This window comes from Nannospalax galili, unplaced genomic scaffold (genome assembly GCF_000622305.1).
Source record: "Nannospalax galili isolate Female #2095 unplaced genomic scaffold, S.galili_v1.0 scaffold227, whole genome shotgun sequence".
In the NCBI taxonomy this organism is placed as follows: domain Eukaryota; kingdom Metazoa; phylum Chordata; class Mammalia; order Rodentia; family Spalacidae; genus Nannospalax; species Nannospalax galili.
Genome location: NW_008360303.1, coordinates 10,613,948 through 10,629,347, shown reverse-complemented (window position 1 = coordinate 10,629,347; position 15,400 = coordinate 10,613,948). Strand labels below are relative to the sequence as shown.

Sequence of the window (15,400 nt, the reverse complement as noted above, 5' to 3'; positions counted from 1 at the left end):
TTATTTTGATATATCACAGTGAAAGATTTATCGTCCTCTTTTTTTTTTTTTTTTTTTTTTTTTTTTTAAAAAAAAAAAAAAAAAAAAAAAAAAAAAGAACCTTCTTATATGGACAAAAGTGGTCATTAAATGTATTTGTTTAGTGAAAATATCAAGGGACGGACACTGCATACTATGCTAGTAGCTACACAATCAAAAGGGGAAATTCATAGGTATTTATTTGTACATGCATATACTCTGCCAAAGAATTACATTTATCAAAAGAGACAGTAGGGCAGGATGGAGAATTACCATCATATGAACAATTTACTTAAATCAGTCATCAAGTTGAAGAAAATCTTCAGGATTGCTTTTAGAATCTTGATTTAATTTTGGGATAAGCAAAATGAAGCACGGTGTTCAGTGATTTTATACATGTATGAGACTGGGTTGTCACAACTGGAAAAATCGAATAATCAAGAAAGGTGGTAGCTACTGTGACCTCAGGGCTGTCACAGGGACTAGTAGAAAGGTCAAGTGCCTGCCACCTGCAGAGCATGAGCTAACCACTGGAAAATCGGGATTCTCATGAGGCTGGACTGTGGCATTCTGGTGTGCCATGCTCAATGGTATGTGGAATTTAGGGAACTGTTTCCGAGATAAAAAAGAGATGTGAACAGAGATCATTTATATTTATTATATTTAAACTTCCAAGGAACATAAAACAGAAATAGGAAAGCAAATCTCTTCCAGGCTGCCCGTGTCTGGGTCAGTAGTGTGGTGAAGCAGCGCCACCTACAGGCAGACCACACTGCACCTCTGCCCGTTCCCCAGGCGGCCTCTTAACCACTGAAGCCTGACCTGGGGTTGTCCTACTGGGGATGCAGGGCTGAGGGAGAGAGGAAGACCAGAAGAGGGCCACGACGGAAGCTCGAACAGAGAAGGCTCTGGCACACCTTTCTAAATGTTCAAAGGCATTGGTTTAGCTCAGTATATCTTCTCATTCACAATCGTTTGAGTGCTTTTTGGTATTTCAGCTGTAAGGGAATATAAATACACCCAATTCTAGTTATAGTCAAGACTCTTTTAAGCTTGGCTTGAAATTGCTGTTCTGGTTCTTGCTAAATGGAATTATAACATTGAAATAAATGACAGTTCATTAGTTAAAATACATAATTTAGGAACCAGAATACAGGCAACCACTAAATGAGGTTAGAGGTAAAGCCTGTAGTATATTTTACTAGAGAAAAATGACTGAGTTTGGACTGTGTGTGGTTTTCTTTTGCGACTTTTTGGTGTTACTCTTTACCCAGTTCTTTCAATAGGATTAAAACCACCAAACAAGGGGGTTGGAGAGATGGCTCAGTGGTTAAGAACTCAGACTGCTCTTACAGAGGATCTGGGTTCAATTCCATGGGGTAGCTAACAACCATCTGTGATTCCAGTTCCAGGGGATCTGATGCCATCTTCTGACCTCCATGACCACTGCATGACACAGGTGCACTTACACACATGTAGGCAATACACTCATACACACAAAACAACAACAAAACCATCAAATGAGAAAGCTGTGGAGCTTTTCACCTGTTTTTGCAACCCCCTTCCAAATCTTGCTTCTGCCTTTTCTGTCAGTTTTTGCCTTGTAAAAGGCTCATGCACTGAGTCCACTTTTCAATATCATCCAAATACCAAGGTTTGGGGAGTCTAGAGAAAATCCCAGTCCTTGCCTTTCCAAGAAAGTCCTAGAAAGGTGAGAACTCATCTTTTTTTCCCCCAAGGGCTAGACTTAAGCAGCTCTTCATAACCACAGTGAGGTAGGCATGAGCTCTACATCTGCTCTAGCACTACAAACAGTCTGATCCTAGCAGAGTGCATGTTTTCTGAGCGTCAGGTCTGGAGGCTTGTATTAGTAAAGGGTAGCTTTTCTCTTAATCCTCCTGCTCTGAGAATCTTTGAAAATTAAAACCCACATTATCACCAAAAACTAGGAGTCTTCAGTATCCTCTTCATTTTTATCTCTTTATATTATATTCTCATATAATCAGTGTAACTCTGGACTACATGGATCCTATGCTATACTGATGTCTCAGAAGCAACAAAAAACAAGGGTGAACCATAGAAAACATAAATGAAAAATTTAAAAGATCAAGAATAAAGGGTAAATTCACCCATAGCCATTTAATAATTTCTATGTATATATGTATGCAGGTGTGTGCATGTGGACCATCCAATGCCTCAGCTAGAGTTACAGGTGCTTTTTGCGTGATTCTGGCTTGTTAGTGGGTGCTGGGTTCTGAATTCAGGTCCTTGTAACAGGGCAGCAAGTACTTTTGACCACTGAACTGGATCTTCAGTCCAGCTTTAATCATTAAAAAAAAAATTTAATGTGTATGAGTGTTCTGCCTGCAAATGTGTGTTGTACAGTGCCCATGGAGGCCAGAAGAGGGCATTGGATCCCCTGGAACTGGATTTGCAGATGGTTGTTAGCAGTCATTGGATGCTGGGATTTGAACCTGGGTCTTCTGAAAGAGCAGTCAGTGCTCTTAACCACCAAACCACCTCTTCAGCCCCATGAACAGCTCTTTATATCCAATTTAAGATCCATTCCCTCTTTTAATTTCCCCATTCCTTTTCACTATGATCAAATGCATGGGGCTAAATGACCAATTATGTCTATTTCAGCTAAAACCAAAAACCAACCAGAACCAAATGTCCTGCCTCCAACCAACAAAAAGTCAACTATGTGATTTTCTGTAGTTCCCTGTCTTGAATCCCTGAGACACACTTTTATCAATGTATAATTCTTTTCATAGCTTTCACTGTCTAGAATTTCACTTTATTGAAACATTAAATCCCTAAGAGTGAATCAACCCATTTTTAAACTTTTCATTCAGACACTTTGACTCTTTGGCCTTAGAAAACTTTTTCAGATTTGTCTCACTGTACTTTGATCCACTCTGATCTTGCTGTTCTCAGTACTGACTACATTTATAGTCAAGTGCTAAGTTACACATTAATTTTCAAGTACCCAAATCTTAATATGGTTGAAATAAACAGGACCCAGACCATATGCTTCTGATATGCTCTTACAATATGGTTGATTTGTACTATCTGTATACTGACTTTACTTGCGCATTAATGCATTTCCTGATACTTGCCATCATACTTTGTATTTGTATCTCCTTCTTTTGGTGTGGGGATTGAACTGAAGACCCAGGATATGCTAGGTAAGTGCTCACCCTGTGCTACACTCTCAGCTCTTGGTTTTAAAAGACAGGTTCCTGCTATGTAGCTCAGACTGAATCATGCTCCTTCTGCCTCGGCCTCTTGAATGTTGAGATTCCTATGCCTCATTATTTGTCCCTTAAAAATTAGTGAAAATGCCAGGCATAGTGGTACACGCCTTTAATTCCAGCACTTGGGAGGCAGAGGCAAGCAGATCTCTGCAAGCTCAAGGCCAGCCTGGTTCTAGGTGAGATGGGGTTTTAGGGAGACCCTGTCTCAAAAAAAAAAAAAAAAAAAAAAGGTGAAAACAAGTGTGGTGTATACCTGTAATCCCAGTGCATACGAGGCTGAGGCAGGAGGACTGCGGTGAGTCTGAGGCCAGTCTGGATGTCTAAAAATGGAAAAAGAACAAAACAAAACACCAAACCACTGAGATGAAAGCAGAAGGGAGATGGTAAAGCAGCTTTTGTGAGGCTGGGGAAGATGGCCGAGTCTGTAAAGTGCTTGTTGCATAAGCACAAAAACCTGAGTTCAGTACCTAGCACCCAAGAAGCGGCATAGAATCCCAACTACTGAGTCATTTCTCTAGCCCCAGAGTGGGTATGTTTAAATCTGTCAGCCGACCAGCTCTATTCAGGAAAAACAGAGGACCTGCCTGCTACCTTTAACTCTAGCCCTGGGGGAGGCAATGTCTTCTTTTGGCCTCCACAAGCACTGTAATCACATGCACATACCCACAAACCCACATATATACACATAATTAAAAAAAAAAATCTTTATGTGTTTTGTCTGCATGTATTTGTGTACCATGTGCATACAATGCCTAGAGAGACCAGAAGAGGGCACTGGATCCCCTGGAACTGGAGTTATAGACTGTTGCAGTCATCATGTAGATGTTGGGAACTGAACCCTGGTCCTCTGCAAGTGCTTTTGACTGCCAAGTCATCTCTCCAGCACCTACACAAAATAATAACAATAATAAAAATAAAAAATACACCCACTCTTGTGATTACAGGATATGAATTCCAGAACTTTCTCTAATACTTCAGGTCATAGGGGCAGTAATAAGCAGCATCTCTGAAAAGGCACTACAATCTTGTTTTTATTTTAAAGTGATTGTGTTGTACCTACTTGACTACCTCTAATTCCTATTGCTATTCTCTCAAGTCACAATCCTGATTTAAAACAGGAATTAGTCAGATGCACTGAAAAGCAGACAGAGGTTGCTATGAATAGACAGGTGTGAGAAACAGGTCTGAGGCTAACAAGGAGTCGTTCAGAAGCTGGAGGTGCCTGCAGCTGCTGGGTGAGTCTGTGCTGCAGTCCCAGTGTCCTGCTGGTACCCAGAGGATCCATCACTCCAAAGGCTTCAGCAGTGCTGGCACATCATCAGTGCTCTTCTCGACACTCGGTGTTCATATAAAGTGGTTTTATAAATCCACCCAGACATGGCAACAGCAGTAGAATGCCTTCCTCTTAATCATAGATTCACAGGTATTAAGACAAATAAATTATTCAACACTGACATTTTATTTTCTGAAGTTTATCGTTTTTACAAAACAAGAAGAAAACAAAAAGTAGGTATCAAAACCAGCAGAGTTTATAGAGAATTCCTGCACCAGTTCTCACACAAGCCAGTGACTATGGAACCAGTATCTTATGCAAATACTAAACACAGGCTGATTTTCCTCTTGGGTCATATGCATTTGGGTGGTTTGTTTTGGAACTACTTTATGATAACTTTTTATAAGCACCGGTCATTTTTTGAGAACTGATTTGGTTTGTCCAACAAAGTAAACACTTTTTTTTACTGTGTGGCATTGTCACTCCTTAAAAAATACTGAGCTGAAACACAGAATGTTTCAGAACCAAATCCCTAAATCCCGATTACCTGAAGAACACTGACGACATTTATAGGGCACATTAAGTGCTATAGTGAGCACTTGTACAAGTGTCTAAGGCAGCTGCCTTATTTCTGAAGAAAATATTGTATCATTCAGAGGCTGCTGGAGTTTGAATTACATCAGTTTCTACATCCTTTCTGACTTGGAGTAATTTCCCTAGATAGACTTATTATTGGAACAAAAGTGTGATATTGTGCCCAAATAGGCTCTGAAATTTTCTAAATACATTTACATAGAGCAAGACTTCTTGCTCTGGACCCTGGATGACCACAAGGAGATTAAGAGGCCATGATAAATGGATGCTGACAGGAAGCAGCACACTTACACTCACAGCATCATCTGCAAGCAAGCAGAAATAAAGCTGGAAACTGGTAGTGGGATTCACCCACTACTCGTTCTGGAAATATATTTTGCTTAAATAACGTAAATAAGCTTGGTCCAGTTTTGCAATGTTAATAGCTGCCAATCTCTCATTTTTAAAAACAAACATCACTTCCTGACTCATGAGTTAACTGGCCTCAAATTCTGATCATATCTCTCAGTTATTAGTTAAAAATAAAGTAAAATCCAGAAACCAGCCAACAGGATTAGAAATTGCACAATCAAACGTGAATATAAATTATTCTGGTATACACATTATTGACATGGTTATGAAAGGATCAAACACTCCTGCGGAATCAAATTTTCTCTAAAGGAAAACTGATATGTAATTTCTTCTTTATAGATATGAAAAAGGAAGCAAGAAGGCAAAGCTGAGAGAAACAGATGCTGCCCACAGGGCAGCAGTAGCATTTGGTTGTTTTGGTCTTTGTACCAGCAACTCCCACCCTGTTACTGATGTCCAGTTCCGGCTGGACTACACAGTTTTCCTTGCAGTCAAAACACGAACGATGGACCCTACTCCTCCAGCAGCAAGTGCCTAAAACAAATCAAATGCACACATTCACAGATTCAAAAAGGGTCAACTCTCAGATTAAGCAAAGCATTGTGAATTCATTAATTTAGTAAGTACTTCCTGAGCACCTATTACGCACCAGGCAGTTCTTAGCACTAGGACTTAAAAAACAAAAACAACCCCTCAGTAGTCCTGCTCTTTCAAGCTTACATCCAAATATAGACACTACTTTATAATCTAGTACATTTTGTCTAAATAATGTTTAAAAAAGTCTATAGCACAATGTTCTTGACCCAAGCAGGTGTTCAAATATAAATTTAGGATATTCTGCATCTCCAATTGTTATCACAGTTACGAAGAAATTTAAATTGGGACAAGTCATCTCAATTCCACTTAGTTTGCTAGATTTTTTTCTCCCAAGGTAAGATATTATTGAAGAGCTTTTATGAACTGTGACTGACCCTCTAACCTGAATAAACTGGTAGTCATGATTAAATATTACGAATTGGAAACTCTGGTTTATTTCTATTAAAAAAATACTCGAGTACCACTGTGTATTAAGTACTGCACTAGATTCTGGGGATACGGAAGTGAACAAACACACCATCCTTTGGTCTGCTATGAGATAGTTATATAAACAGAAAATGGGCATATACCCAGCCTGAGAGCAGAGAGGAAAGCCACAGGGGAGGCTGACAAACTGATACCAGAAACCATGAGCTGACATGTGGAGGTAAAGGTGGGGTGCATTCAGGGAGAAGGCTGGCACTGCTGAAGCCTAAGGGAAGGATGATATGGAAGAGGAAACTAGACTTGGAAACTTGGACATCATTCTGATGACTGACAAGGACATAGCATTCTGGTGGCTAGATAGAGAACAGATTTGAGGAAGGCAAAACTGGTAGCTGGCAAACCAGTTAGGAAGATACAGCAGCCACCTAGAGATGCTGTGATTGGTGTACTAGATACATGCTTATGTGGACAGATTTGAGTACTTAGAAAGTAAAATCCAGCCAATGAGCTTAGGAAGAAACAAAGACTTAACGCCTGCTAGCAGTTTCTCACCTACAAAAAAATGAGGGTAAGTTTTTCTTCCTAGCATTTTTTGAGAATTAAATGAGTTGACATATTTATAAAGTTCTCAGGAGAATGTTTGGATTATAGTAAGTTCCCAATCAATGTTCACCATGATCCTGCTGCTGTTTTGGACCAAAGCTGCTTGGGGTTGAGGTTGTTCTTCATCTACACATTGAAGGTAACAGAGATGTTCACATACCTCAGAGTTATTGTGAGGATTAAATGAAAAGTAAACTAGTATAGTGCCTGGTAGCATGTACTACTCATACTTATGATGGGCACTGGGAATACTGTGCAGAATGGTTACTGTATTCATAAACATTAGCTCTTTTTGATAGTGTACGAAGAGAAAGTGATTTAACCAAGGTTTAACAACAAACTTTCTTGTTTTACTGTATATGTGTTTTTACTTGATAGACTCGAGGTAATGGTTTCAAAAACACTGAGTTCTGGGAGCTAGTGAGGTGGGTCAGCAGGTCAAAGTACTTGCTGTGCAAGCCTGACACCTTGAGTTTGATCGTCTTCACCCATGTAAAAAGCCAGATGCAGATTTGGTGGCTCCCTATCTGTAATCCCAGCACTTGTATGGCAAGATGTGGAGATAAGAGAACCAGTCAGAAACTCTCGAGTCAGCTAGCCTGGAGAGCAGAGTGTGGTGGCAGAAACAACAGAGACTGCCGCAAAACAAGGTGGAGAAAACCAACTCCTGAAAGCTGTCTTCTGATCAGGTACTCATGCATAAACACACATGCACAAAATAAAGAAAAAAACCTGAGTTTTGAGAGGTTTAAGAATGTTGGAGAATGTACTTTTTTTTTTCATTTTTATTTTATGTGTGTAAGTGTATTGCCTGCATGTAAGTGAGTGCGCCTGTGTCATGCACTGCCGCAGAAGTCAGAAGAGGGCTTCAGATTCCCCTGGAACTGGAGTTAAGGATGGTTTGCAGCCGCCATGTGGGTGCTGGGACTCAAACCTGGGTCCTCTGCAAGAGCAGTCAGTGCTCTTAACTGCTGAGCCATCTCTCCAGCCCTGAGAATGTACTCTTTACTTACCAGTGTAAGAGCTGGGTAGAATTAACTTTAACAAAGTTGTAAAATTTTATTTATTTGTGCGTGTGCATGTACGTGTGCGTGTTGGATACCTTTAGTGTCAACTTGACACACCTGGGTTGAGGGAGCCTCAATTGGGGAGTTGCCGCCATTGGACTGGCCTGTGGCCATGTCTGTGGGGCATTTTCTTGATAGTTAAGTGATGTGGGAGGACCCAGCCCACTGTGGGTCATGCCACCCCTGGGCAGGTGGGCCTCTGTTGTATAAGAAAGCAGGCTGAGGAGGGATCAGGGGAGCAAGTCAGTAAGCAGCGATCTTCCATGGCTTATGCTCCCAGCTCCTGCCTCCAGGTTCCTGCCCTGAGTTGAACCATGATCTGGGAGATGTAAGCTGAATAAACCCTTTCCTCTCCAATTTGGTTTTGGTCAGAGTATTTTGTCACAGCAATGAAGAAACAAACTAGGACTCTCTCTCTGTGTGTGTGTGTGTGTGTGTGCGCGCGCGCACACGTGCGTGCCTGTAGACAGTTAGTGCTTTTACCCACTGAGCCATCTTGCTGGCCTATCTTACTTTTTACTTAGAACTAAAAATTAGCTTTCTTCTTATCTCTGAGACAGGGCCTCTTAATGTAGCACTGGCTAGCCTAGAATTCGCTATGTAGCCCAGGGCTTGCAATGATCCTCCTGCTTCTGTCTCTAGAGTGCTAGGATTAAGGCATGCACTACCATGTCCAGCTACTAACAGTTTTATTTCTTTAAAACAGTGCTGGGGATCAAACCTTGGTCATGCTAGGCAAGCACTCTACTGCTGAGCTACAGCACCAGCCCTTCTATCATTTTCTCTGATAGATGGTACAGCAGAATTTCCTTACAGAGAAAAATAAAATGCATGAAAGTGGAAATAGGCATTTAAGAATTTTTGATTTTCCCTCTTTTTTTAAAGACAGGGTCTCCCAGATGGCCTGGAAAACGCTATGTAGACAAGGCTGGAACCTCACAGAACTCCACCGACCTTTATCTCCTGAGTCCTGGGATTGGGGTGTGTACTACCACACCCAGCTTCCTGATTTCTTTTTTTGAAAAACTTTGGTAGAATATCTATCAAAAGTAGCTATTTTAGCATCCTTTTATGTAAAACTCAGTGGCATTAATTATACTTACAATGTGCAGCCACCAGCATACTCTATTATCCAAATTCTTTCACCACCCTGAATGGAAACTCTGTACCCAGAAAGTAATAACTTCCTATTCTTCACCTTCTCCACAGTCCCTAGCAATTTCTAATAACTTTCTGTCCCTTTGATTTGCCTATTTCATATACATAGAAATTGTCCTTTTGTGTCCAGCTTATTTCACTTAGTATAACATTTTCTAGGTTCACCCACATTGCAGTACCTATAAAAAAATTCATTTTTTTTTTATTGATGAGTAATACTCCACTGTATGGAGGTATCACATATTTATCTTCCCATCTTTTGATCAGTGTGAAAGAATTCTTGACTTTTTACTTGATATTCTTTTGAAAGGTCTTCATTTAATTCACAGTTCAATACAGTGTGTAGTGAATAAGATATGCCCTAAATATATGCAAACAAATATGTGGTGCATATCAGAATCTCTTCAGACCAAGGCTGATAAGCCCAAATCTGAACCTTTCATTTCCATACATCTTACTTGTAATAATAAAGATGTACAATCAAGTCTTTGTTGTTATTCAGGCGACAGACACATTGTTCTCTATTATAAAGGAACTAGTCATACATATTTTTGATTCATAACTTACCTTTTCATGCCACTGTAATAACATAGCACTGCTGTTGTCAGATGGGCTCTCAAAGCCTTTATAAATATACTTCATTAGGAGGTCCACACCATTCTTGTCTGGAGATTGAACGGCCTTTTCAATGTCATTAGCTTTAAAAGAGATGAGCACCTTCAAGACAATGCTGCCTGCCCGATCCTGAGGGAAGTACATAAGGAAACATTCAGACATATGCATATTGGGAGCAAATTTTAGAAATACCTCACTGGAGTAACATTTGAGGAAAGACATGGGGAGGATGTCAAAGACGCCTTGGGGATACTGAGCATTCTGACAAAGGAAAGAACGAGTGCTGTTTGGCGTGGGTTCAGAGTGCTTAGCGTTTGAGTGGTGGGAGAGAAGCACAGGAGGAACTGAGAGAATGGTGGCCTGCCGGTTGCTCTAAGGACCCTGGCTTTTACTCTGAAACACAACAATGGAGGGTTTAGAGAGCAGTGACATAATCTGAGCCCCATTCTAACAGGATCTTTCTGTCCTCTCTGCTGAGAACAGCGACAGGGACTGAGACCAGAGCAGGGATACTCATTAGGGTAATTTCAACAATGCAGTCTGGTTTTGGTTAGCATGACAGGAGTAGAGGCGGTAAGAGGGGAACAGATTCTTGATATTGCCATAACTGAAGGTAGAACTGAGGATTTACTAATAGATCAACGTGATAACTGAACAGTTTATTACATTTCAATTTTATTTCTTGGCCTTAAAAAAAAAAAATCCTAACAAAAGAAACTGAGTCATGGGGCTGGAGAGATGGCTCAGGGCTTAAGAACACTGGTTGTTATTGTAGAAGACCCGGGTTCAAATCCCAGCACCCACATGGCAGCTAACAACTGTCGTAACTCCAGTCCCAGGGGATCTGACAGCCTCTTCTGACCTCTGCGGGCATAGCACAACATGAGTGCACTTACCTACATGCAGGCAATGCACGCATACACGTAAAATAAAAATAATAAAATTTAAAAAATATTTTCTAAAAAAAAGAAACTGAGTCATAACTCTACCTTGAACTACCCTTCAAAAGGATTATTTTGTTAAAATCTTCCTTCTAAAAATTTTAAGTTATTTCAACTGCCCTATCTATAGATATTAGATCAGTCATGCTCCTGTCTGATCTTTTTTCATGATAAAATCTGCTCCGGGAAAAAAAGGTATTTTCTTACCCACACATCTAGCAGAGGGAACATGTAACTTATCTTTTCAACAATTTATTTCTCCTTCTCTTCAACTCAGACACCAACAGCATTCTTAAGGCCAGGATTTTATAGAACAATTCTACTACCTAGTGCTATCTTCAGTTTAAAAACTGTGCAATTTCCCCACTTAGAAAAACATCTTTGCATCTAGAGTTATAACCTCCCACCCACAAGCTGTGATAAAAAAAAACCACCCTCATAAAAGCAGAAGGGGGTAAAACTAAAGCTTCAGTGATGTTCCTAACAACTTTTAAAAATCAAAGACAATTTTCCCCTTATACAAAATTTTGTTGCCTAGCTAAGTACAATACAGTTACCTATCACTACCATTCAGGTAAGGAGATTCTTGAGTTCCTGGTATGTATATATAGTTACTGACAGTAGGGCTGATGCATTAGCTTTCATTTTAAATAATAAACAACAAAGTAAATAGGCCCTTAGAACTGTGAAAGACTTCTGCAGGGGTTGTAAACTCCCCAACTTTCCTGAAAGGACTGGCAATACCTACTATACCAAAGGTCTTAAAACACTGTGCATTCATTTTTTTTTTCTTTTTTTGAGACAGGGTCTCTCTGTAGCTGGCTATGAAGACCAGACTGGCCTCGATCTGAGATCTGCCTGCCTCTACCTCCTGAGCTGCTGCGATTAAAGGCTTGTTCTTCCATACCTGATAAAAATGTGCATTCTTTGACTAGCATTTCCCTTCCAGGAATTTTACTTAAAAAGAAATAATTAAAAATTACCTAAGATTATCCATTTTAGCAGGACAAACCAGTCAATCTAATATATAAGAAGAGATCAGTTATATATAAAATGCAGCATACTGGTACACAGCAGTTAAATGCTAAAGAAACGAACACAGTGCTAAGGAAAGAAGCTGGTGTACACTGCAATACAGGTGAAAAAGTGGGCTGTAAGATTCTATTTTTCTAAGAACAAAAACCCTTGGAGAAACTTTCAAAGCACACAGTAATACTAAAATGTGACCCAAGGAGTGGTATGATCACCCTTTCATGTCCTCAGGTCTTTGTTTCCTATAACAAATATTTAATATTTGCATAATTAAGAAATAAGTTAAATCAAACAGAAGTTGTATACTTTATTCTTCAAGCCTTTGCTTAAATTCAACCTGAGTGGATTTCTTTTAAAGCACACACAGAAACAGTATCTCTATTCTTTGGATTTACTGTGTTCCACATAGCATTACCCTAATTCTACATTACAGTGCTAGTTTCATATGAAATTATTTATTTATTTATTTTTAAAAATATTTTATTTATTATTTTTATTTTATGTGTATGAGTGTATCGCCTGCATGTAGGTAAGTGCACCCGTGTTGTGCAATGCCCGCAGACAGAAGAGGCCATCGGATCCCCTGGAACTGGAGTTATGGACAGTTGTTAGCTGCCATGTGGGTACTGGGATTCGAATCCAGGTCTTCTGCAAGAACAACCAGTGTTCTTAACCCTGAGCCATCTCTCCAGCCCCTCATATGAAATTTTTACCTATCAAGAATTTACACTGTAAAATCTTCTGTGTCAGACTATAAACAGTTAAAATATGTTGATGGTGACACTTTGGAGGATTTTGGTAAGAACAGTAAGATGCTAGCAGAGACTAATGGGTTATAGTCTGTGACTCACCTTCACTGCCTGACTCTTTGTGTTGATAGGGGGGTTTTTCAGAGCTGCCTGGAGAGCAGCTGTCATGTTTCCTGTGATAGAGGTTAAGGAGATAACAGTACCTGGGAAAGCTTATGCAGACTATCAGTTTTTAAGACTTGGCTTTATGCACAGTAACAAAAACTACCATGGCTATTATGTTTGATACTAGAAAACTGAATGTGTTTGTTCCAATATAGCAAAAAGGAAAATAGAGAAAGAGGATATAAGAATTAAAAAAATAAAGCAAAAGATTCTTTTGCTCCTGGTTCTATCAATCAAATGAATACCTGGATAACCTTTTGTTTTCCAGTGAAGTACATCATCTAGGCTGGTATTAAAAGAAAACCCCAAAATATGCATCAGAATTATCAGGTCTCCAAATGAAAGTCTATCATTAAACAAAGTATGTCTTTTTACATGATTCTTATTGAAAAAAAAACCCTTTATCCTGGAACTATACTCTATGTTAAGTGAAATGGTAGCAGAAAATGCTGGCAGATCACTCTGGCCGTCAGAAGGAAACAGAAGCAATCTCTAATGATGAAGATCAATCATAGAAGATGTAAGAATTCATACAACCCTTAGGTGGCAACTTATTCTCTTATTCTTTATTTCATAAAGGTTATTCAAACTGTTATTTAAACCTATTAAATTTAGTCTGTCTGGAAGCACTAGTGAGCTAGCAAGCCTGAGAAATGGAAGGCCAATCAGACTGTCGAATATACAGTCATTTCCCTAAAAGGAAAACCACAGACTCACTTGTTCCTCCATCTGTAGCACCCAACCAGGGCCGGCTGTCGCAGTTTATAACAAGGACAAGACCAGACTTGGCTTTAGATTTTAGGATGAGTTGATCAAAAAGTAAACTCACTGATATGGGCACAGCACCACCATGTAGGAGTCCTCAGAAATTACTTGAAACACATGACTGTAATAAAAAATCATTTATCAAGACAAAGAATGTTTTTAGAAAGAATAATGCTCACCACTTTGGAGAAAAAGTCCTACTAAAAATCATTTACAGTTGATGGTAAACTATAGTCAAGGCTGAAAGGATTTCTACAGTGCACCCCCCCCCTTTTTTTTTTTAAAGAGCCACGTATTTAAATAATCAGATTAGTAGCAACTGATTGTGAAAGTTGTGGAAATGAAAGTTGAACCTATATGGTATACTGATAAATGTTTTGCTCACAAACATATCTCTATTACAATTTAGCAGAAAACTGATGAGGAAAGAGCTTTATGATACACCAAAGACCAATCTGACATTTTCCTGAAGCTATAACTTTGTTTTTTTACATTTCCATTTTTCTTTTTTTTTGGTCTTTTTGAGACAGGGTCTCCCTGTAGCCCAAGCTGTCCTGGAACTCACTATGTAGACCAGGCTGGCCTCACAGAGATCCGCCTGCCTCTGCCTCCCAAGTGTCCACCACGCCCGGCTACATTTCCATTTTTCTAAAAGAGATATGCTATAACCGTATTTCAAGGTTATGAATATTCAAATATGCAAACCAAGGAACCAGGAACTGACAGGCATATTTTAACTAAAAAGGAAACAATTACAGAAAAACGACTCTACTTTACAGAAATGACTACTCTCCACATTTCCAGGGATACTCCACATGCATTCCCTATCATTTTTCCATCGGCCTTTTCTTAGTAGGTAAAAGGCTCCACGCTTCCTTATTGGGAAGAAAACTCCCTTCTCTGTTAAATTTTGTGCAACCTGCATTTTGCCAAAAGCTGTTCTCTTAATGATAATGATGATGATGATGAAAAGCCCATGGGCTGCATGGACTCAGGGCCTCAATTTGCGATCGCTCCGGGCTAGTAATAAACTATCCCAACGCTCCCTAACCCACAAACCCATGCAGAGGAGGCGGACTCCCGGGTAGCGGCCCGACTCCCCGCATTAGGACCCCCGGAAGCGGGGACCTGGCGCGCCACGGGGAGCGGCCGCGGGAGCAGCTGTCGAGGGGGCGCACCCTAGGGATCGGGACCGGGACGCCGGCAAGTTCGGCCACCTGACCCCGGAGCCCCGTCCCCCGGCTCGGTCCCCCGGCCCCTTCCCCGCGCCCCCGCCAGCGCAAGGATATTGCCGTAGGCAGGAGTCCACCTCGCCCTCGTCGGGCCCCGCCTGGCCGTCGCCCCCGTCCTCCTCGTCCACGAACTTGTTCTCATCGTACTCATCCACGTCCACCTTCCGGAAGCGGGCCGACGACACCGTGTTCTTCGACATACCGGATCCCGAACGGCGCAGGCCTTCCCTTCAGCGAGCTCAGCCCAACCCAGCCCAGCCCGGCGTCCGCCTCACTTCCCTCTTCCGCTCAGGGGCGTCGCCGGCAGCCGCGGCTCGTGAGCTTCTGGGCCTGCGCGCTGGCCGCCTGGTTTCCTCCACTACCCCGCTCTTTCCTTCGGGATCCGACGCCGCCCCGGCTCTCCCCCGGGAGCGCGCCTCAGCCCGGGAGCGCGCGGGACGCACTGCGCAGGCGCGGACTCGCTGCAGGAAAGGGGCGGAGTCTGAGAAGGAGGCGGGGGCGGAGGGTGGGCCGAAAGCCAGCGGGCAGCGCTGAGACGCGATTGGCCACCTGGGAGC

At 41.2% G+C, this 15,400-nt stretch overlaps 1 protein-coding gene across 1 annotated transcript; it reads right to left on the bottom strand.

Moving 5' to 3' along the window:
• Positions 1–4,713: 4,713 nt before the first annotated feature.
• On the bottom strand, positions 4,714–15,229 carry Arpc5 (actin related protein 2/3 complex subunit 5). Its single transcript, XM_008824292.3, has 4 exons — positions 14,901–15,229; positions 12,784–12,856; positions 9,912–10,088; positions 4,714–6,027 (listed from the first exon to the last, which is right to left on the bottom strand). The coding sequence occupies exons 1-4, from the start codon at positions 15,041–15,043 to the stop codon at positions 5,965–5,967; spliced, it is 456 nt and encodes a 151-aa protein (XP_008822514.1). The 5' UTR covers positions 15,044–15,229; the 3' UTR covers positions 4,714–5,964.
• Between the last annotated feature and the right edge of the window lie 171 nt (positions 15,230–15,400).